We start from the raw sequence: 24,300 nt of genomic DNA on the forward strand, positions 1-24,300 counted from the left end.
TGCTTGATGTTGTTATTTTCTAATTATATAAAACTTTATATTTTGGTCCGTCTGATGAAACTTCATCTGTTACTTGTGCCGCCTTTTCACCAAACCCTTTTAAGAGTAAACACTCCACTCTTACTGAGGCCTGTCGCAATAAATCAGTTATTGGCACAATAAATTAAAATAAGCTGAATAATTTCCACTTGCGTTGATTTATCATTTTAATCTTTTCTCTCCTTTTCTACCAAAAACTGGATGATAAAAATCTTCAGTCTGATGCTTTGATCTCAACTAGCCCCCTTTTTTTGAAGGGCAACTTTATTTACAGACACTTTATAATTTATTTTATTTGTTGTTTCTGTTTTGTTTTGAGACGGGCTCTGATTGGTTATCTAGATTGAACTTTGAGCACTGGGAGAAAACAGATCATCTGTCTCATCACACCGTATGTTTACACCATAGTAACAGTTTCAACAAATATGTAAAAAAATAATAATTTTTATAAAAGTTACACACTGCAGCTTTAAAAACTCTTGTAGTTAGCCGTTCATGATCTTCCTCGTATTTTATCGTTTAAAAAATGTGACAAAAAAGAAAGGCAAAAACAAAAGAAATCTAGAGCCCTAACAGAAACCAGTACCCACGGCATAATAGGAAGACCAACATGTGGCTGTGTTCGTGAACACACGGGGTGAAAAGAAACGACAAGCGTTGCCGGATCAAGACTTTTCACGTTGAGAGCAGAAACCTTTGAACTGAGGGGAGAAAAGAGACAAGAATGAAACGGCGGCGAATCGATGTCACCGAGGCGACTCCCAAAAGGTTCCTTCAAAAATATACAGAGATGGCAAAGGAGCGCGCAGAGAGGCAGATTAAGACAAGAAGGACGACAGAGCCCAGCAGTTTGTGTGTGTGTGTGTGAGCTCTTGTCACATACGTGTTTCACTAGGAAAAATCCAATTAAAGGACGCCAAGACTGATTTACTGCCTCCTTTGTCAGTTCCACTTCACAAAAACAATCAGAACGTGTCGAGCTGTCTGCACGTTTTCTACACAGTTCATACCAAAGTCAAATTTGTGATACAAATACTGTTTTTTTGGGGGGTTTTTTAAAATTGTAATTTAATTTAATGTAGATTGACCAAGTTAGTGCCGTCACGACTGATCACTGACAAACTCAGGCATTTGCACTTGCAAAGTTTTTCAACTTAAAATTTCATGACCAATCTCAGCAGGCAGGCAAGTTATGATCAGCATCAGCGTATAAATAGTTTTATCAAGAAATACGAATAAAAGATTGAAGAGGAACAGGCCACTGGTCGGAATCGGACGATTTTTGATTAAGTTAGCTATTTGACTTTTTTAGCAAGTTGGGGGAAGTAGAAAAGCGACACTGCGGGAACACAATATGTTACCAAGTATTTTTGTCTAGTTTCTAGCGTAAATATCTCAGTACACTTGAAATAAGACAAAACTAACTCACAAGGAACTTTTCAGCAAGAAATAGGAGATTGTTTTTTAAGTCAAAAAGTCCTTAATATTGATTTAAAAATAATACTAGCTGCATTAGCAGATGAAAAATGTATTATTAGTGAAATAAATCTACCAGTGGAGCTACTTTTTAAAATAAACATTAAAGGACTATTTAATGATGGCACTTGACTTAATGTAATGTTTTGATTATTGATTCTATGTTGCATGACTCTGTGTTTCTGTGTTTGTTATGATGTAAAGCACTTTGAAATGCCTTGCTGCTGAAATGTGCTACACAAATAAAATTTGACTGATTGACTGATTCACTCAAAACAAGCTCTTATATCTTGTTAAAAATCTACTTGTAAGTAAGTTTTGTCTTATTTGAAGTGTACTAAAATATTTGCTCTACAAACTGGATCAAAAGTACTTGGTAAGATTTTGTGTTTTTGCAGTGGATGGGATGCTTCCAGAAAGGAAATTATATATTTTTCATGGAGGCGTGTTGGCTGATCGTTCTGACTGCTACTTTTAAACAAATAACAGGAAATTCAGTGTATTTCTGCTCTGTTCTTTCCTTTTATCCATCTAACTTGGCAATGTTTAAATACTGTCTAAAATTCCAGCTTAAAGCTACAAATTTGTCCTTCACCACATTTTCTCTTTTATTTTCCATTGACACCTGCTACTTATTTGATCATTATTTCATTATGTTTTTGTAGATGTATACCATGTACAAAAAAAAACCATGCTTTGCTCATGCTGCACAGACTCACCTTTGTAGTAGAAAAGGCAGAAATCAGATAAGACAAACCACTTCCTCTTCCAAAGGCGCATCCCAGAGCTGTCCTGCAGAGGAAAAAAAAGAGGCAAAACACTCATGAATAATAATAATAATAATAATAATAATAATAATGTACTGCAATGTCCACAGAGTGTCAGAAGCAAGAAATTATGGGAAAAAAGGAATTTGTGACAAGACCAAGCAGATATGGAGAGAAACCATCTTTATTAGAGGAAAAGTGAGCCGGACACAACCAGGGAATGTTTTCTGGCTCGCTGCTTTTTTCCGCTGCTTGTTTCATCCTGTATGTTCGCCTGCTAAAAATGGAGCCATTTAAAGAGGAGAGGTGACACAGCAGAAGCAGGAAAAAACACCTCCAACCTCAAACAAAGTTATAAATACTCGTCCCATTTGCTCAAAATGTAGAAAATGTGAGGTATCTGCGGTGTGGGCAGATGAAGGGAATAAAACACACTGTCTGCCTGGCCACAGAGACGCTGACCCGAGTGTGAGGGACGACGTGTTGTAATTGTGATATAGGCGTCATGCATAGTGATGCGTGTGCCACTGTATGTTGCCGTCTGATTCTCGTCGTCTCACCGTTCGTATTGTAGCGAGGCCAAGCGTCTTTCCGGCGGGGCGGTGCCAAGTGCCGGTTATTTTAAGTAGAACTTTAAATAAGCAAACGCGATCAAACACCAGGTGCTCCACATTTCCAAAGTACACGGAATAAATCAGGGAGGAGTAAAAGTGGGCCGCGGGGAAAAAGCCAAAACTTTACTGACCCAACTGGAGTGGATTTTGGTGGAGGAGGGGACATCTATAAAATAATAATAATAATAATAATAATAATAATAATAATACAGGTGTAAAGAGATAATATATGTTTCTCAAATTCGCTGCTGGTCAAGATGGCGATCCAATCATCAGCAGCATGACCCTGTATCATCACGGTTACAGTGTAGTCCAATCCAAGCCTCTTGGATGTCCAAAGTGGGGCCTGAGAGCCATTCATTGCCCTTGAAATGACTTTGTTCGACCCCTGAACTTAAGAATGGTAAAAAAAAAATTTAAAAAAAAATTGGCCAACAAAATAGAAAATAATTGATGATCTGAAAAATTTGGAAATTGACTGTTTTTCTTTTAATAAGACAGTCGGAAAACTTTTTTGATGTTTTTGAATAATATACAGACTTCATAAAAATGTTTATTTTTAAAGATGGCATGTAGGCCGTGGTTAATTGTGAAACAGGTGTCATGATATGCCTATATTATGACATAGGTCATGCCTATGGGGTTCCCATTATTTCACCACTTTAGCATTTCCTACATTTGAATCTGCTTTTTTTTCTTTCATACAAAGTTGTGCAGTCTGCTGTGAGGTATTTCAACCATGCATCAATTCCTACAATATTCCACAGTAATATCGGTGTTCGTTGTTGGTAAGCACCGCTAAGCCACTTCATTTGCACAAAGGTATTGTCATGAAGTGCGGTTGTAGAGGTGGTGAGGAAAATGTGGAGGACCCAGGTTGGAATGATGAACAAATGATTTAATGGTGAAAAAGAACAAATAATTTTTTCAGGATGCGTGGACACGCTGGTCCTAAAATAAGTCCTGAACACGAGGAGACGGACTGCGATGTCTGAGCAGGGGGGTCGTCTACCTGTTTGTACAGCCATCCTCGGACCACCACTGGGACGTTAGGATTCCTCTTGATGGATTGTTCTCTTTTCCCAAAGCTGTGAATCTTCCCACTGGATCTAGAGGCCTGCAACACACAAAACCCAAACAACCAGGAGTAATTCAGTCAAGTCAAGAAAACCTTCCATGGCATCAAGGATAAGTTAAAAACAGGCTCTTAAACCTATAGAATAGATAAGCATGTGCATTTTTGCTCTAAATGCTAAACTTCTGTGTCTAATCTGTGGTTTAGAAGTTGAGATTAAAAGGAAGAGATCTGACTTATACGAGTGGGACATAATTGGCGCTCTGCTCTTAATCAGAGCATTCAATCTCACTTACAGCAGCCCAGCACAGGCCTTCATCCACGCCATCATTATCTTTTTTTTTTTGATACCTCTCTTTTTCTGCCCCAATTGTTGTCTAATTATAGTCATTACTCGGTGACAGACAATTTTCTACCCTGACTCCTGACAGTGAGAGTCACTGTTGCTATAACATTTGTCAAACAAAGACAAAATTTCTCTATCCTGGGTGAGGAGGAAGACTGTGAAGTGAAAGTCAGAGGTTAATGGAGGTAACATCAAAGAAAGCAAGTCAGTAACTCTGAGAATCCATGGTGACTGCAGTATATTATATTGTATGTCTCACAAAAGCACTAATACCCCTGAAATGGTTAAAAAATGTCATCTACCTTTTTCAAACTTTTGTAAATGGCAAAGTCTGAAAATTTGTACAACCTTCTTAATGGCAGCGTTAGCTAAAAGTCTTTTGGGCTACAACTTAAAACCGTTTTATCCACTCAAATTATTCCCACTATTCAAAACAGCTGAACCTCAGGCATGACTACGTGTTCATCTAACAGGCTTTCAAAGGATCACTATGCAGACAATATTAAATCAGTAGCCTTAAATAATATGAGGTTTGCAAGTTTTTATATAGTTGCCTGTGATGGACTGGCGACCTGTCCAGGGTGACCCCGCCTTTCGCCTGTTGACAGCTGGAGAGAGGCACCAGCACCCCTCCTGACCCAACTGGGGTAAGGGTGTAAGAAAATGGATGGATAAAGAAAAACGTTAATGTCAACTGAAACGGCATTAGAAGGTGAAGGATCTAGTTTAGTCATTCTACGTCATTATTAATTTTTACTCAAAACGCTCAAATTTCTATTTTTATTGAAGGTAAAAAATAATAATAAAGGTGCTGTAAAGTCGAAATTGCATGAAGGAAAATCTGGGGTTTCTAACCAAATCCAAACCGGCTGCCTTACAAAAATGATTAAAAATAATACAATAAGACAAAAGTTCTTTAGTAAATAATTCATCATATTTGAAAGTACAAATGCAAAGGTATATATTTACAAGCTTCTTTTAATAATAGCTTAACCATCTCATGGTCTCAGTGCGATGCTCAGCTGACATGGTCCGCCAGGGTGGGGGGGGTTCAGACGTGTCCCGTCAGACCGTCAATTTAAGTTTTTTATTTGCTTTTACAAATAAAAACTTGTAAAAGCACACGTGGGGTCAGTGCCACCCCACCAGACTCCGCACAGAGTAAAAAGCTCCAAGTGATCCCGTCTCTTAAGTCCGCGGGAGGATTACTCACTTGGTTTTCAATTAGCAAATTCAACTGGTTGCAACAATGCCACTACCATTTCATCTGACACAACTACCTTCTTTGACATCTTTTTTTTTCCTTTTGCATCTCTTACAAGGGATTGTAGCAAACTACAAACTGGATTATTTACAGCTTTCTTTTGACAACAGATTCCCAATGGATTCAGATTCTCCCACCCGAGTTTCCTCCAGATTTACTCCTGGCTACTTGGCTGTTTCTCAGCTTAATGTTTTTCTTTCCATTTTCTGATGTTTCAATTTGCCTTTTCTGATGTGATCTGCATGTTGGAACATTGTTTTATAAACTTCCACTGACTCAACCTCTCCACTTTCTCCCTGCTGTGTTCCTTGGTCTTCATGATGCTACTAAAGTTCTCAACAACCTTCTAACAGCTGAATGCTGGGATTAAATTACACACCGTCTACTGTTTAGGTCACTCCTAAAGGTAATTGGTTGAACTGAATTTTATTTAGGGGTGTCCAAGTAAAAGCATCTGCTTACAAATGCATTTATTCATTTTTATTTGTACAAAACTGCTGACAGGAAAGTTTAGTGAGTGACTCTGAATACTTGACTATCGGTGGTGACAGGCTCTGGTGATGACGGATGAGGCCAACATGCTATGTATATGAAAGATAGCTGACAAAGAGGAGGCATTCCTTTCTAATAATAGCATGTGCGTATTGAAGTGCCTGTATCCTCAACAGATATAATTTCCCTTGAGAAACTAACTGGTGCGGCTGCAGTGCCTTCACTGAGATTTAAAGAGAATCAGCTTGTATTTTGTAAGAATCCAAATCCAAAGGAGAGGAGACAGCAAAGAGGAAGGTTAAAGTGAAAAGGGGAATTAAACGTAAATAAAGTGAAAAGGACGAAGGAAATGACAAAACCGAATCATCAAAATTTAAGTTGTTAAAATGGTTGACGGAGAATCGTTTTACTTAGATTTCAAAGTCAATGTATTAACACAAACCAGATATTTAGCTCTAGACTGACTTATGTTCTTTACACAGCAAAATACATTTCTGATCATCTGCTGACGGTATAAAAACTTTACAAACATCACTGATATGAAAAAGAAGCAACATTGTTCCAAACACTCAACTCTGAGGAACTCCATATAAAAACTCCAGCAACTACCAATCTGCATTGTCTGTTTTGAACACACTGCAATGTATTTTCACTCTAACAAATAAAAAATGTGACTATTTATCTAAGGAATGAAGAGTGGAAATTATTTTTATTTCAAAGTGATTGGTAATTTTTTTTAAATATGTAAACGTTTTGCAGGTTTTTTGTGAAAATTTTATGAATTATACCTTGTTATTTTTTTAGTTTACTTAGGTAATGCTTTAGCAATACAACTATAACTCAATACATCCTACATGTTATCTAACTTATACACTGTCACAAAATCACTTTACATCAAAGCCTGACACAATAAATTTTGCCGGACGATAAATCGTCCCAGAAATTATTGCGATAAAAAAAAAAAAAACAATGTCGTTTTGAGACCATTTTCAGACACAATTATGCAAGTTTGCTTTCTCGAAGGCCAAACACTTTAATTTTGTAAAAAAAAAAAAAAAAATTTGGCAAGCACTGCTAACCACTTAAAATTGGAAGAAATTTCAAATATTCAAAATAAAACGTGACAAGCAAAAACACTAAGTAAAAAAGAAACAAAAAACACACAGCAGAAACCATAAATAAAATGGATCAGGTAAACAAAAGTTGCACTTCAAAAATTATGATCAGAATGTAAATTGTAGAGCTCATTTGAATTTATCGTGCGATTAATTGATTAATTGCGACAGGCCTACAGTATTCTAAAATCTCAGAAGAAAGACGACATTCCCCAGACGTCCATACCTAACATCAGTGCTAGAGGTGAATATTTGTTTGATGTGAGCGTGAATGTCTGCCGTTCCACAGCTGGAAAGAAGCAAACAGACTCACTAATTAGAGGGAGAGGGAGGACAACACACACAGAGACACTACAATATTGCCACGCGGTAAATATTAAGCATGTTCAAGTACGTACATGTGGCATGCCTTCCATTGTCTCTATGTGTGTGTGCAATGCGGAGGTCTATTTTTAGGCTAGGGGTAATTTTGTGGAACAGCCACTGGTCCCTGCGGTGCAGCAGCATTCTGTCTTGTAGGTGAGTGACTGAGAGTCTAAACAGCTACTTATTATGTGAGTGGCACACAATTAGGCGAGCTGAAAGCCAAGAGGGACCGTCCCGAGACCACACTGCTGCCAGTTTAATTCCCCTAGGCAAAGTAATTAAACAAGAGTAATGCCTTCCCGTCCCCTTCAGAGCTCTTGTTTGTGATGCACTTACAGGAGTCGACGCTTAATGTGAGTCCCGACCCGCGAGCTGATCGGGGGACAAAGAGTGGCAGCGTGGAGGGAGTCTGGGTTCTTTAGCAGACAGAATCACTGCCCAGGTAGCTTTTTGCACAACAAAATAGAATATGCAAGTTTAAAATTTTGGGTTAATAAAATACTCTATTTTTGAGCTGATTCGCAATTCCTCTTGGCCTCTATAGGTGTAGATGAGCAAAATATAACAGGAGCTACACGTCTATAGCTTGTTGGACTGAAAAGGAAAACCAATTAAAAGTAGACCCTCAGACGTATCTCTTAATTTTCTTATCTGCATCCCATAAGCATTTATCTCACACTCTACAAGAGGCTACGGGAACAGAGAGATGATGAAAAGAAAATCATCTGCCGTAGATGCAAAAGGCATTACCTCCGGACTGCAGTAATCATAAAGAATCTTCCTATGCATGGTGGCTTACCCAAAGGTGCCTTTTACACAGGTATAAATCCAAAGAAATAAAATATATTATTTCTAGTTATCATCTTGTTATGATAAATAATTACTAGCTAAATTAATCAGATAATATGTCAGATTTACTTTAAGCATGTGTAATGCCGAGGTGAGTGCAGCACAAGCAGAACATCATGTGTTGGCCACAAGAGATCAAGTAACTTATTGGGCCTGCAATGATTATTTTAGAAATCGGCTAATTTATCAATTATTCTGCTAATTAATCAATTAATCTGATTAAAAATGGGAAACATTCAGCAGATTTTCCATTTAATGTTTTTTATAATTTTAGAAATGCATTTAAATATAAAAATAAATAATTCCATTTCATTTAAAGATGATAAAATTCACATTTCATTGCTTAACATGCAGCAGCATAGCATTTCTTTAGTGAGCCTTGCTCATTTATAGCAAAGTATGGAAGTGCAGCTACAAAGACACTTCAAACATCAATTTGTGAAAAGGCTCAATGTCAGTGTACGATTAATCTGCTGATATATATTTTTTGATTGACTGATTAATAATTGGCTAATAATTGCTTAACAGAAGATTTTACTTACAGAATTTGAACTTGGGGAAGCTAAAACAATGCCACTTGAGGAATTTCAGGCAGAACATATTTACCTTTAATTTTTGTTAAATAAAAAAAAAAAACTTATTTTGAGTTTAAGATGCTAAATGTATATGTTTTTGTAAATCTTGCCTTAGTTACTTTGATGTTATTCTTTTAGCAAATGGCCTTTTTTGAGACCGTGTACTCCTGTTAACAATTAATCGATAACTAAATTAGTTGATCATTATAACCATAATTGATTCATCACAATTAATCCTTTCAGCCCTAACTGGGTCATTGTTGCAACGAGTATAAGAATTTTGGCATTCACCGAAATTCCATGTGGCACCTTCAGATCGCGACTGCCAGGCCATAAAATTTGTCAACATTCCCCAAAAAAATTCAGTGTTAGCCCAGATTAGCTAAAGAGTTTCTCTAAAGCTGCGAATGTAAAATACTGTAACTGTGGTAAAACTGCTTTAAGAAGAAGCACTTGCGTTTTTCTTCATTTTTTAAACTAACTCATGTCCATCTAAACAGCTTAAAAGTTGTGATTTTAGTCCAATTTGATGGACTTCTAAATCCTAAAATGCAGGAACGTCTGTCGTTGACTGCAAAGTCCGTCTTTCATTTGATTAGACGCTCGATTCACTCGCATCGCCCAGTCTTTCCCAAAAAGACTTTCATATTTCAAATATACAAATTCAAGTCTCTGATGTCCGTCTACAGTCGTTCCTGGCTCCAGAAACACCCAGATGGAGAAATTCAAAGAGAAGCGTTTCAAAGCATTGATGACGGAGGTTCTTAAATCTGTTCGTTCCCATCCCATCAAAGCCTCCCGTAAAAAGGCAAGAAGTATGAGGCTGGTGGACTAGATCTGTCTCCATGCACCAGTTTGCGTCTGACACCCAAAGTGACAGAGTGAGTGTGTGTGTGTGTGTCCGGGTTATCTTTCTGGCCGGTTACTCGGGAACAATCCCGCCTTTAAAATACTTGTAATCAAATGAAAACAACAATTTTTGAAAGTAGTTTGATACTACCATACCAACAAAGCTAAAGAGAAAGCTAATAATAATAATAATACCATATCAATAAGGATATCGTTGTATCACAGCATTTAGAACCAAGAGTGATGGTCCAGGCTTCGCATCATGACTATTTTATCAAAGCAATGTTTTCTGAACAGTTTCGCTAGCTATCAAGGGAAATTTGTGTCGAAGCTTTCTTTCAGCCATCTGACTGGCAGTGCACATAGGCCTGTCACAATAACTAATTTGGCTTGATTAATTGTCCCAGTAATTGTTGCTCATGGAGCATTGAAACTGCATTCCTAGATGAATAAATTGGAAAGCGATGCAAACTTTAAAGGAGAAGAGACTTCATATAAAGTAAAATGTGCGTCGCTATGCATTTTTAGGTCATCATGTTACATTTTAACAGCACTCCAGCATATATGGCAAGTTAGTAAACATACTCACAACAGGTTTAATTAAAGATATACATTAATGTGAGGTAGTTTTTTTTGTCAGATTGGTTCTTTTTTCTAAATTCTTAAAGTTAAAAGTAAAACGTAGATAAACCACGTACTACTTTTCGACACGCCTATTTCTTAGGCTGAAAGATGTTATTTTTAAACAGTAAGACAGGGGAGCTGAGGAGGCATATGAATGCACCAATATATATATATATATACAGTATAAAAAAATAAAAATAAATCCAGAACATGCAACAGGGACCTCTGCATGTCACTTTGATTAATCCCATTCCCAGATATTATGAAGGCTGCTTTAAAACCACAAAATAACCAAACGTGACTCCAACATGTGGAGACGACGAGAGCTGAGGAGAGAATTGTGACACATTACTCTCAGAGGGGAAGTGGGTAATTTCTGTTTCAGCACACCCTCTGATGCCTTGTCAGGGGAGGAATAGATATGACTTTTTCAGACGGCGGGTTTCAAATTGAGATGGCGGTGCGTCGCGTGAGAGGGGATACCAATGATTCATCTTCAGACAGGCCTCTTTCTTCAGAGTTGTTCTCGTCAGTGTGGGCTTTATTTTACCGCCATCTGATGACAGGTAGGGGAGTGATGAGCCAGAGCACCTGGGACGGCCGCGGGGCCGATAAAACACTTGGGCTTGGAAGCCGTGATTGGGTGTCTTGATGGATGTTCTGTCATCTGTTGCGCCTTACTCGATGACACGAGTGCAATCTGGGCCGCGCGGCACCTGTTGACGGAGCCGGAGAAGCCAGAGAAAACGCAGACGACTGTGTTAAAGCGCAAGAGATAGAGTAACAGAAGCAAAAAGCCTCGGCGGCATCTCTGCTTGGCAAAGACGGAAGGGCTCGGGACCTACGCGTGATCTGAATCGGAGATCTTTAACTTCAAAGCTTCTTTAGGAAATTCTGTGACGTTCGCAGCAAGTCAAAGTTTACTTTTATTTAACCTTAAATAAAGGTTTTAATAAATGTGCTGTGGTGTGTGCCTTTTAAGCGCCTCACAGTTTTTGGCAGGAATCTGACACCGTACATGAAGCAGTGAAGTGAGCCTTTATTTTAGACATCACAAATTCACATTTGCACTGTCCTCTGTACTTCCATTTGGGTTTCTACCGCCGTCTTAAAACAGACGTAGATATCAACCGAGCTGCACCATTTGTAGCCAAATGGGAAATTCAACTGCAGTAGCCAGCCTCCAACCCAAAGAGGGCAGCACTAAGACAGTTTAAGGCCAAATATTACAAGATTAAACACCTTAATGTCACAATTTGCACAGCATCAAATTATAGCACCTTAAAGCTCAATTTATACAGCTTCTGGCCACAAACAAAAAAGCAGATTTTGGGTTTAGTTACTGAGATTGAGATTTCTGATCAAAATTCACATCCAGCCAAAGTAAAATTGTCCAATTCCAGGCACCAGTCAATTTCTCCATGTCGCTCTTTGCTACACGTGGACAAAGTTACAAACATCATGCTCCGGCCGACCAGAGAATGTCACAAAAACAAGCAAGTATCTTATAGACAAGCACAGACATGCCCACCCACCTTGGAGGCAGAGGCGGAGTCCACGGTGGAGGAGGTGATGGCGGTGGAGGCCTCACTCACAGTGGTGCTGGAGAGCTGCTCAGCCGTGAATCTGGACATCATGCGAGGACCCTGCAACCTGCACACACACACACACAAAGGAACGAGTGTCAGACTGCTCTGCCCCGGAAATAGACAGCTGATTAATTGTGCCACAGTCACACTTTTGGTTTACTGGAATGTCGTCGGTCTGCTTAACAAATCTACAAGTGCTCCACAAAATTCACGCTCTATTCAAATTTCTAGGTTGTAAAAGCCGTCCCTCCACGGCTAGTCGACAAGCAGCAGTCAGTTCTCCTAGTGTGGAAGCAAAAGCAGCTGCCAGTTTGAAGATCTGGGTAGAACAGGCTGCCAACCTCTCACACTTAAAGCGACCCGACGCCAGGATGTGTCACACTTTCAAGTTAAACCCACACACACCTTGAATGGCAACGAATGGAATCTTTCCAATGAATCCATTTCCTTTTTTGTACCGACACATTAGTGTAAATAAATTGCCTCAAGCAGCTGGCGGATAACAGGAAGCGGTTGAATAGACTGTAAAGTAAGATACAATAGCGCACAAAGCAGCAGGTTGTGGTAGCATATGTAGCGTTATATGCTAAGCTAAAGCTAATCTAGCCTTGAGACTGCAGAGAAAAGAAGAGGCTAAAGACTGCTTGAAAGGCTTTACAGAACAGACAAACAATGAAACACTGGATTATTGTCTGCTTAGGAGAAAAAGGAACCAAAGTTGGTAGATCCAGAATTCAGGGGTTTTTTTTTACCCCTCCAGGGGGTCTTTTGTGGGCTCTAGTGTCCCTTAAATGACAGTAGGCTGACAGGAAACGGGGAAGGACAGGGGGGAAGACATGCGGCAAATATCATCGGGTCTGGGAGTCGAACCCGCGACGGCCGCGTCAAGGATTCAAGGCCTCCAAATATGGGTCACGCTAACCACTACGCCACCACGGCACGCCCCCAGAATTCAGTTTTTATGCTGCAACAAACTTCCAGAAAACTGCAAAACTGCCAAAACACTGAGAAGCTTTAATTTAAAAAAAACAAAACAAAAAAGAAAACTACTTTAGATTCATAACTGCTGAAATATTGATCAATTTATTTGTTGTATATTTCCTTGATGATGCCATTTGACAAAATGTAATGCATCTTAATTGGTTACTGTGTTATGGATTTATGGTGCAAAGTGCTTCGAACTGCCTTGTTGCTGAAATGTGGTATACAAATGAAACTTGACAAAGCTTGACTTAAGGTGTGATGATAAACCATTGACCTCATCAGCATTGTAGTCATATCGCAGTGAGTGGATTGCAGTGAATATTTACGTAATCACTTAATTTACGTTGCATATTATTACTTGTCTCTTTTTTTTAAAAACAGTTTCCACTTTAACAACAAAGGAAATTTTTTGGTACATTTTCTGGTAAAAAAAATAATTAATAATTCATAATTCATAAAATTATGCTGATTCTGCCAGTATCAATGAAATGGTAAGGGGTGAGTACTTCCTACAGGCACTGCACTCAAAGCCTTCTCATTTTTCACCAACTGTGAAAAATGAAGTTAGATGTGATTTAGATCTTTGAAGGAGAAAAAATACGTTTTGAGTGGCAGTTAAATTTTCATCAACGGCCTTTGTTGTAGAAAAATCATATACCGGAGAAACATATAATTTTTCACCCAATTAAAAAGCACTGAAGCTTTTAAATGCCGTCTGCTAAAATCTGCAATGCCACTTCTTTTTATGAGTAAAGTTGTCAAAACAGGCAAAGAGATGTAAAAACCTGAGCAGCAGAACTGCAAAAACAAAAAGAGGCATATTTATCAGCCTAAGCTGATGTAAAGCTTCATTTGAGCAGCAATGTGTGTGAGGGTGGATCAAACTGTACAGATGCAAGCCACATCGTGTACCGGACAGTAAAAACGAGATGCTAATAGCTAAGTCTCAATAGATGTTTCTTTATGATGCGGACGCCCCCGAGTCGTGCTGCACAATGGCCCTACAATTCTTTCTCTATGATAAAAAGCAGGAAAAAACATTTTTGAAAACTAATGGCTGATACATTATGCCTCTGATAGTGATGGATCTGTTTCTTCATTCTCCATGTTCAGGTTTCAATTAGACATAGAAGACTCTCTCTCGCTTGCTCACAAATATGATTTGCATTGATCGATTATCCTTGTTTCATTAAAACAGATATTGGATATTCATGGATGCTCGCTAGAAATAATGCCACATAATGCAAGGTTTTTGGGTTTGAAGCCTTTTGATTTGATTTGAGGGTTTCCCTCAGTGCATTATAAGCCTGGCGGGCCACCAGGTTGGGCGTTTATTTTAAAGGGGCAGTATCATGTAAAATAAACTTTTATGAGCTTTATATCATGATACATTGTTATTCCCTCATCACTTTTAAACCCTTCCTGCCAAGTACAGCAGGAGGCTATGGAGGTGGGAGACGACTTCCTGTGGTAAAACAGATGAGACTTTAAATATCGGCATGGGGACGGCTGGCTGAGTGAGTCTGATTAGTTTGAAAAGCGAAAACAAATGGTTCTGCCACGCTGAACTCCATCACAGATTTTAATGTAATTAGGCAACGAAATGTTCCTCTCTCGGATAAATTCAGTATTACTTACACTTTCTAGTCCGAAATCTTGTCAGAACCTGGACTGTCTTATTATGCCTTCTAATTGGGAAACACTTATTGTGTAGGGTTTTAATTGTGCTTTTTCTCTTTAGCATCAGCTTCTGCCTCCAAATGCAAATCTGCTGCGTGCCGCAGTGTGGGAGGACATTGTCCGCTGTCAGGAGGATTTCATGCAAACTTTAAAAAAGGTCAAGAGCTGAAAAGTGTAAACGAGTTCCATTTTTTCTAATTTTTTTTCTAAGTTGAGTTCTTTGTGTAGTTGTTTTAAATGTCAGCGTTGAGTTGGCGGTTGGTAAAGCTTGTCCACTTGACAAAAACAGAACCGGGGTCGGTTGGAGGAATCAGAAAGCTCCTTGCATCATCGCCCGAGTCTGAACGCACTCGCTTGACTCGGTTCATCTTTACTGCGGTGCTAACGCACAGAGCCGCTAAACCGCTACACATAATCTAATTAAAGGACACAGACACAATTTATTTTTAAAAGTCTTTGGTCAAAGAGCAGTTCGGGTGTGGTAGCTTTGATTGGAGTGGTTTGATTCTGATTGCAGAGTCTGAGGAGGCAAAATTTAATTAGTTTAATTTACCTACTTTCTTTTCTTTCAAACTAATCTGACCTTTAAACATTAAGCTCAAGTAGGCTGAACTGGTGTACACAGTTTCAGACACGTGGTGTTTCTATTCAGCAGGAAATGGACCTGGAATTTAGATCAGAAAGATTAAATTAAAAATATAAATTGACAAAGCAATGTCCCTACAGGCTTTTACAGTAGAATTCTATTCATTTATTTGCAGTTTTAAAGCAGCAGCATGTAACTTTTAGAAAAATATGTTTTTTTTACGTATTTGTTAAAACGGTTACTATGTCGGGACAGCATGGTATGAGACAGCTATTATTGCTGTATGAAGAAATGAGCCACTCCCAAACAAGAGGAGCGTCAATCACTCTCATGTAGATGCTGCTAACTGTGCTAATGGCTGAGAAACAACTCACCGTTCTAGGAAAACTATTTATCTGTGTTCACCGCTGGCTATGCTAACTAGCATTAGCATTCACAACAGACTAAGTTGTGGTGAGCCAGCAGTAGCACAGCAGAGAGAAAGGGGAAGGGTCTGAGCAGCATGTAAATGAGTGTGATTGACAACGCTAAGACCCGCCTCCTGGCTGTGATTGGTGGTGGATTTCAGCAGCTAGAATTGGGTGAAGGCAGAGGAGCTCAATGTTTTCACAGATTACCTGTCTTATACTGTTACAACATAATGATAGTTTTAACAAATACAAAAAAATCATATTTTCTATAAAAGTTCCATACTGCACCTTTATGAATTAATAGCATACTTATGTTATTAGCCAACGTAAACAACTATAAACAGTACCTTAAATCTTTTTTTTTTTTTTTTTTTACATTTCGTCAAATGGGCTGCACAGTGGCGCAGTTGGTAGCACTGTTGCCTTGCAGCAAGAAGGTCCTGGGTTCGATTCCCGGCCGGGGTCTTTCTGCATGGAGTTTGCATGTTCTCCCTGTGCATGCGTGGGTTCTCTCCGGGTACTCCGGCTTCCTCCCACAGTCCAAAAACATGACTGTCAGGTCAATTGGTTTCTCTAAAATTCTCCCTAGGTGTGAGTGTGTGTGTGCATGGTTGTTTGTCCTGTGTGTCTCTGTGTTGCCCTGCGACAGACTGGCGACCTGTCCAGGGTGTACCCCGCCTCTCGCCCGGAACGTAGCTGGAGATGGGCACCAGCAACCCTCCCGACCCCATTAGGGACAAGGGTGAACAGAAAATGGATGGATGGATGGATGGACATTTCGTCAAATGTTTAAGAAAAAAAAAGTTTATTTGCAAAGATTTCATGTCATAATAAGGTTTGAAATCGTCCTAAAACCAGACATTTCTGCCAGGTTCTAATTAATATCAATTGGTCAAAATGACATTTTACTGCAGAGCAACACTGGAAACAGTTCAACAGTCAATCAGTTCAAGGGATAATAAACTTTTGAAGTGATAACTTCAAAAATATCAGCGCATCAATTCAAATGACCAAACTATAGGCCAATTCTTTGAAGCGATATCAAAAGCGAGAAATGAAGCCATAAACTATAAAAGTAAAGGGTTCACGGAAATACGGAGAAGTAGTGTAAATTATTAATGATGACGCAGACATAAACAGTTTAGTGAAAACTTTAGGGGAATTTGACCCTGGTGGAAATTCTTTGGAGCGAGAAAAAAAGGGTCATGAAAAACGGAGACCATATTCAAAGATCAGAAGTGTCATCTAAGTGTGATGGCACAGGGATTATTTCATCTAAGGCAAATGGCACATGCATCATAATTCCAATCTGTAACCTTGACCCTGAGTGAGCAGGGCGGAGAGTGTTTCTGCTCATCCAGAAAAAAAATAAATAAATCTGAGGAATGCTGTGAACAGACAGGGCAGAAATGAGATTTAATTACACAGAAAGAGCCATTTCTATAAAAGTTTGACATTTTACTAAAAGACGGTGCCTGACAGTTATTGAAGTTATTTGAAATGCTGTGGATGTGGGTCACACTCGACGCTCCCGCAGCCACGGATCGACAGCAGAAAGAGCAGAAGGCGTAATATGTGAGCAATCCACAGCCATGGGAGATTGAAGAATTTTTCAAGCATGCATGAAAGAATCGAAGCAACTCTATGAGGCAAGTTTCTGACGAAAAGCAGGCTGGGCAAATAAATACACTTCAGCTGAGAACAAAATGCTCCAAATGTTGCAAAATTAGAGACAATTTACACCAACAAACATACCGTTCTGTCCAACTGTTGTGAAGATTTTCAGATTGAGTTGTTAGCAAAAGCAGTTAGCCGTTAACTGACTAGCCGTTAGCTTCCAACACTCTGAGGAATCGTGCTTTTAGCAAGCTCATTGCAATAAGACACTTTTCTTCTGTGCATAAGGGAATTCCTGTCAATAACTTCACAGAATGTCTTCAATATTTAAACATAATTTATTACACTCAAATGTAATGCTACCAGGGGCGGATCTAGAGAAATATGTATGGGGTGGCAGGAGGGAGGGATTTTTTAAGGGGGGCAGCATATGCCGACGGACGGACGGACGGACGGACGGACGGACGGACAGACAGACAGACAGACAGACAGACAGACAGACAGACAGACAGATAGATAGATAGATAGATAGACCTAACATTGGACTTAAATTACTTGTTGCAAAATATTGTTTTTTACTTGCATTGTTTCAAAATGAGCTTCATGTAGCACTGAGGCTATACTACAATTTCTTACTGTAGTATAGTTAATTATTTGTACGTCTTTCATGGTGCTGTTAATTGATATGGATTACTGGATTGGACAGCGCCTATTAGTCGCTATGTGATGCTTTGTGTCCAGAAAACCATTATATTCCGATGCAGGACGAGCAGAAATCTGTCACAAAAATATTAGCAGCGCCATCATTTATGATCAGATATATCTAGTAAATACGATTTAAAATAAAGCTGAGAAAACTGATCTTTGATACATAAATTCTCCGGGATATTTCTCATAAATGTATGGATGCATAGAATAATGTCTGCAGGAAATTACAAATTATATCCTTTAATGGTCTTGGTGGGGATTGCCTTCTTTAATAAAGCAGGTAGGTGCAAACATTTGACACCCTGCCTGTGTCTAATGTTACATTGCTGAAGAGCTGAAATTGTCTTTGTTGTATTGTTTTCTGTGTTGGCAAAGTAACAAGATAATTAATGTTTCTAGCAAACAGTGGGTGGGAATGTAATCTTCAATTTCTCTGCACAGTGATTGAAATTACTTTGTCAGTGCTACAACATAGCTAGAAATTGAATTTTTTTTTTTTTTTTTACCAGATATGGAACACATTAACTTTTCTAAGGACAAGATTAAAACCTGCTCTGGATTGTGATAAATTTATGGTTTTATAACTAATGTCTTAAATTCTTTCCTTATGTAGGGAGCTATTCAGGGTTAATATTTTTACACTAAAGTCTGAAGGTTTTTAACAATGTCAGATGGAAAGTGGTGAAATAAATTAGCTTAGCTTAACTCAGAGGACTGAGCAATGCTTTCCAAATGTTAAAGGCAAAAAGATCCCACTGCCTGGTTAAGGTACACTAACTTAACCCGTTACATTTATAACCTGCTCACATCAACAGGAAACATGAAACATTTAGGTCCAGCAAAATGCTACCTCTTCAACTGTTACCTAGCAACTGCAAGTTGGCGGTAAGACTCCTGAAAGTTGTTGCTTCAGGCTGTTGTTCAGCTTGAACATTTGCAGCACAAAATTTCTAACTGTGAATCTTAAGCTTGGGTTTCCTCATGTATGACCAGATGTAACACACCAACTTTTGCATTCTTGTTTGTGTAGATGTATTATATGAAAACAATATATTCTGTTTTTTTTACTGATATTTCATTGCCACAAGTGAATTGCAAACTTTGCAGTGTAATAAATTAGTGTAAATAAATAAATAAATAAATAAATAAGTGTCCCAACCTTGCCCGAAAAACATTGTAGTTTCCGTTTCTGATGTTGGGTCTCTTCACGACTGAACACACAATTGCACTGGTGCTGTTTTATGGGCTTGCAAAAGTAAATTATTTGTATACCTTACAGTTTCTTGGCTCTGGACATGGATGAAGACACCGAGTCGGTGTTGGCCACGATTCAAAATATCAAGCAAATAAAGTCAGAGCAAGAGGAAAGTTTAAGACAAAGATGTTGCAGCACAACTCTCCACGCAGTTGTTCACAGCACACACCATTTCCCGTAAGCCTCATCAAGCTAGCACATTAGATACGTCACAACCAAACATTAACGATTCAGTAAAATCAGATCCAATCATTTAAAACTTCAACAGGAAGCAATTGTTTCTCAATAGCCGAGACAAAGCTTAGAACAATAGGCTAGTTTTTTCTATACCAAATGAAGGTTTGTTACGTTAACAAAAATCCTTCTCGTTGGGCTAGCTTGCTGGCTAACGCATGTTTATAGGCTACAAGCCTTTAAGAAACCTCCCACATTTTAAAATTATTATCATTTTAGTATTCTGGAAGGAGAAAACACACTGGCTGACAAGACATGAATGACCTGCCGGCCAAATTAAAATACCATCACAGGCAAACTGCTAACCGCCAACGATGCTAAAACTGGTATCTGCTTCCTATGCGAGCTAACTGCTCACACTTTGCCTTATAAAAGATGTTTTAAAACAACAGTTTGTGATTTGTGAAATTTTCACAATTTGTACAAATAACAGAAAAGTGAATTTGTCCAAAATACAGCATAAATCAGAGCACTAACTTGTTCTTGTGAGCCCGATACCATGTTCCATCTCGTTAGACTACGGTAATAATCAAGTTTGGTTAACATTTTGAAGTGTTACCTCATACACCCTAATGCCTTGAATCATTTGATTTAAATGAGAAATGTTGCTATTGAAACTGTTTTGTTGTTGTTTTTTTTTTACCTGAAATCACTACAAAGCCAATGTTTTCAGTTCCACTTGTAGATGACACGTTTCAATGTATTTTGCATGCACAGATTTCTAGCTATATTAAGTAAATAAACTTTCTAAAACAAAACAGGTCTTGTGTACATGTAAAATAATTAATCTATTTAAATGAATCTAACTCGGATGGCTTTCCTGCGGTGGCTGAGCCATGTCGCTGCCTCTCGCTGACCTACAGAGTGTGCTTTATTTTAGTTCTGTCCTACAGCTGAAAGCTTCCACTCAAATCCTGCTAAAAAAACCCCTCAAAGCACATTTCTACCAGATGAAAGCAGCCTGAGAGCTCACACTAGCACGGACACAAATGCAAAGACTTACATTTCCTTTGTTTGTATTTCAGCCAGAAAAAAAAAAGGTTGGAACTGAAACCTCTTTTAGTTGAGAGTCAGATTTGAAATAGATCCAGGTTGGAAAACACAGTAACCAGAAAACACAGCCAGAAAGTCTGTCTATAGTTTACCTACGTTATTAGAGCTTAAAGGAAAGTGGAAATTGGTAACGACCAGTAAGAGTCTGATTGCTGTACCTTAAATTTTTTTTTATTTTTCTTCCTTTATGTATTTTTTTCCCCCTCATTGTTCTGAAGAAGGTGGGAACATTTTCATAATTTAATTTGATTGTATTAGAGAGGGGGTCAGTTTTGCAAACTAAACATGTTTGGATATAAGTGATATTGTTCCACTTTCAGTTTTTTTTTAAAATTATTATTTATAAGTGTTTTTTATTTTAACATGTGAATAAGAAAAACTTGGCTTGTAATTGTTACAAGTGATTGAAAGCATCACCAAAAAAACCCCATTGTAATACTTCAGATTTTTACAATTATTATACAGCATAATTTAATACTCTCCATTGAAACCAAAGAACAAAATCTGTTTTCAGGCCTAAGCATTTTTTAAAACAAATGTAACGCTTTCTTACAAATAACTACAGTAAAATAATCATTTTAATCATCAACACGAAGTACAGTAGGACAAATTGTGAGTCGCGTATTTCACTCTTCCTCTGACTGTGACGCTGCGGCCTGACTTCGCTGTCTAGTGTCTTTTTCTTCTGAAGCCTGTGGTGCAGGTGTGTTTTTTTGAGAGAAGAACATAGTTATCGGTAGTTGTTGTTGCTCTTTTTATCTTCTGGGCAAAAACATTTACCAACATTTGCTGTATTACGTATATTTAAATACCGTAACGTTATTGGCACACAGGTAGAGAAGAAGCGCGGAGACTGTTTGGCCAATCAGGACGCAGAACACAATGCACTGTGAAAAAAAACTGCACAAAAAAATCGGCGAAGCAGCGAGGCCGTGAAAGGTGAACCGCGTTACAGCGAGGGTTCACTGTAGAACCTATAGAAGCTGTGTTTACAAAAAGCTAGCTGCGCTGATTTCTAGGTAAAATCTAATTATAAATGAGAGTTAAACAAAATTCTGGAAACAATAACTACAGTATTCAGATGAACGAAAAATGCAAATTCAAACAAAAAGCCACAGAGGCATAAAGGGAAAAAAGGGAAACAGAAGCTACAGTGATCATGCAGGATGGAGAAAGATGGAGAGAGGAAATGAAAAGTGACGGAATGGTGGAGAAAAAAGAAGAAGTGAAGAAGAGACTGTGTCTGTTTAATGACACTTTATTACATTTTGATGCGCCCCTTAATCAGATCTGCTGCTGCAGAGGCCTGATTAATTGATCTTCCCTGAATTAGTGACTGAATTTGGCTCTGATGCGTTTACATAGCGTTCAGCCATGACAGATGGTTCATCTGTCATGCATCTAATCAAACATTACAACATGACAAGCTAACAGTGGTGCTGTTACACAGCTCCTTCTCTAACTCATTTCATTTCTAACCACAGGACTGTTATTTAAGGCTGCAGGCTTTTACAGAAAATATATTTTTTGCATATTTGTTGAAACTGTCACCATGATATGTAATTTAAATTTTTCTTAGAAAATCAAGCGCCCCTTTCTTCTCCCCGTATGAACTAAAAACAGCCAATCAGAGCCAGGGGGCGGGTCTTAGCGTTGTCAATCACTCTCTGTGCAACGTTGAGTGACTTTCAACTGGATGTTTGAGAATATTCAGCATGGCCCCGCCTCTCTGATTGGCTATAAAAACATTATGAATGCTGACATTCCTATATTTGTTTATATTTAATATTGTAGCTGCACAGTTACAGCTACTATTAGTAATAAATAAGATGAAAAACATTTTTATTGGTTGCTTCTCTTGAAATATCTTCAGGCCTATATTAAAATTTGTGCATATTTTTAACAGATTTTAACAAAGCTGTGATAACACTGATCATTTTCATCCGGGTCCATACCAGGTCCACGGCCATTCTGTCCCACATTAGCAGTTCTCCAAATGAAAGAAAGCAAATATATGTTTATAACTGTAAAAAAAAGGAAGAAAAAAATCTGACGTAATTTTATCCAGTTATTCAGTTATAAAAATTATAAAAAGATAATTGTAGCTAAGATCTGTATGAGCCTGCAGAGGTCTAACGGGCTGAAACCAGCTAATTCAATCACAGAAGCATCGATATCTGCAAAACCTGAGAGCAGAGAGCTCGTACAGGAGAGCAGGTGAGATGAGTCAACCTCATTAAATATTCATGACACGCCCAGAAACAGCAATTAAAACAGTTAATTACTAAGGAAAAGGAAGTTATTCTGAACTCTGCAGCAGATGAGCTTATAATTTAGAGCGGAGCTGAACATAAAGGAAATCAATGTCTTCTTTCAGTTTAGCTATTTATTGGAAGGCAGCATTTTAACCTGGATCCAGTTGAAATAATTCAGTGACGTATTAGAAGAATTTCTTTCTCTGGGTCATGAATATATGAACCCACAGCTCAGCACAAGGAGACTGGTCTATAATTTCAGAAGTTACTCCTTCTAAGAAATCGGTGTCACAGACTGGAATATAAAATCCTTCATACTTTAATGACAACATAGATAATCTGACTTTAATATTGATCAGAGGTCGCTTTAATTTTTAATTCATATTTCTCTGTGATTTCTGGTTTTTCTCCCAACTTTTACCTCAATAGTGACTAAATGTGTGATTTGACTCTGCAGTTCTTTAAAATTCCATTACTGATTTTAATGTGTGATGTTAAATTTTTTATTTTCTCCCCTTCAGGGAGTCTTTTGTGAGCTCTAGTGTCCCTTATATGACAGTAGGCTGACAGGAAAGGGGGAAGGAGAGACGGGAAGACATGCGGCAAATGTCGCCGGGTCCGGGAATCGAACCCGCGACGGCCGCATCGAGGACTCAAGGCCTCCAAACGTGGGTCGCGCTATCCCCTACGCCACCACAGCATGACACGTGATGTTAAATTTGAACATGATCTTAACCAAGTCTGATAATCGCGTGTAGTTCAAAATAAATGTTTCTCTATTGTTTTATTTTTTTACTTTTGCATGTTCCCACCCTAAATTCTCTTGTCTTACATCATAAATCAGACAAATATAAACGTCTTCTGCCCCAGCAGAGAAAATCTAAACTCTTGTTTAGTTTCACTTTATGCAGATGATCTAATGCTTTACATTTAAAACCTCCAAATTTATTTACCATTTGCTGCCATTATCCAGTTTTTTTGCTTCTCACGTAATGAAGCAAACTTGCATAAATAGGAATATTTTCTTTTAAATGAAGATGTGTATAAACCTTCCCTGTTTGATCTTCCCTTACAAAACTGTCAGAGTACAGTGGACCTGCGCCTGTTAGCAATTCAGAACCGACAAATTCGCCTAATTGCGTATTTCTCTTCTGAACGTAACTCCAAATAAGTCGTAGAAATCCAGTCCATTCAGAGATTTGTTCATAGAGCAAATTTAAAATATTCAAAAGAAAATAAAACTTGACCTTATTGGGGCTTTTTTGGCTAAAATTCATCCTTTTTTTCTTAATTCTTGAACAGCTGCTGCAGCCGCAGGAAACACCATAAACTGTCGGCTCTGTTATCCGTTCCCCTTATTTCTACTGTCACGTCTCTAATCTGGACAGATCAAATGTAAAACAAAGACCCACAACCTCAGTTTTCCCTCAGGTAACATCACTTTTAAATGTTGGCCAATTTGTCCTCCTCTATCTTTT

General features: G+C 38.4%; 1 protein-coding gene across 10 annotated transcripts in view; it reads right to left on the reverse strand.

The window, feature by feature from the left end:
• Positions 1 to 24,300, reverse strand: part of LOC114152889 (pleckstrin homology domain-containing family A member 7-like) — a 141,140-nt gene that overhangs the window by 42,643 nt on the left and 74,197 nt on the right. For all 10 annotated transcript variants that reach the window (XM_028031096.1, XM_028031089.1, XM_028031073.1 and 7 more), the window contains 3 exons: positions 11,987 to 12,104; positions 3,909 to 4,013; positions 2,235 to 2,307 (listed from right to left, as the gene is read on the reverse strand). In XM_028031096.1, coding sequence (XP_027886897.1) covers positions 2,235 to 2,307; positions 3,909 to 4,013; positions 11,987 to 12,104 — 296 coding nt within the window. The remainder of the gene's footprint in view (positions 1 to 2,234; positions 2,308 to 3,908; positions 4,014 to 11,986; positions 12,105 to 24,300) is intronic.

The sequence above is a fragment of the Xiphophorus couchianus genome, chromosome 2 (genome assembly GCF_001444195.1).
Source record: "Xiphophorus couchianus chromosome 2, X_couchianus-1.0, whole genome shotgun sequence".
Classification (NCBI taxonomy): domain Eukaryota; kingdom Metazoa; phylum Chordata; class Actinopteri; order Cyprinodontiformes; family Poeciliidae; genus Xiphophorus; species Xiphophorus couchianus.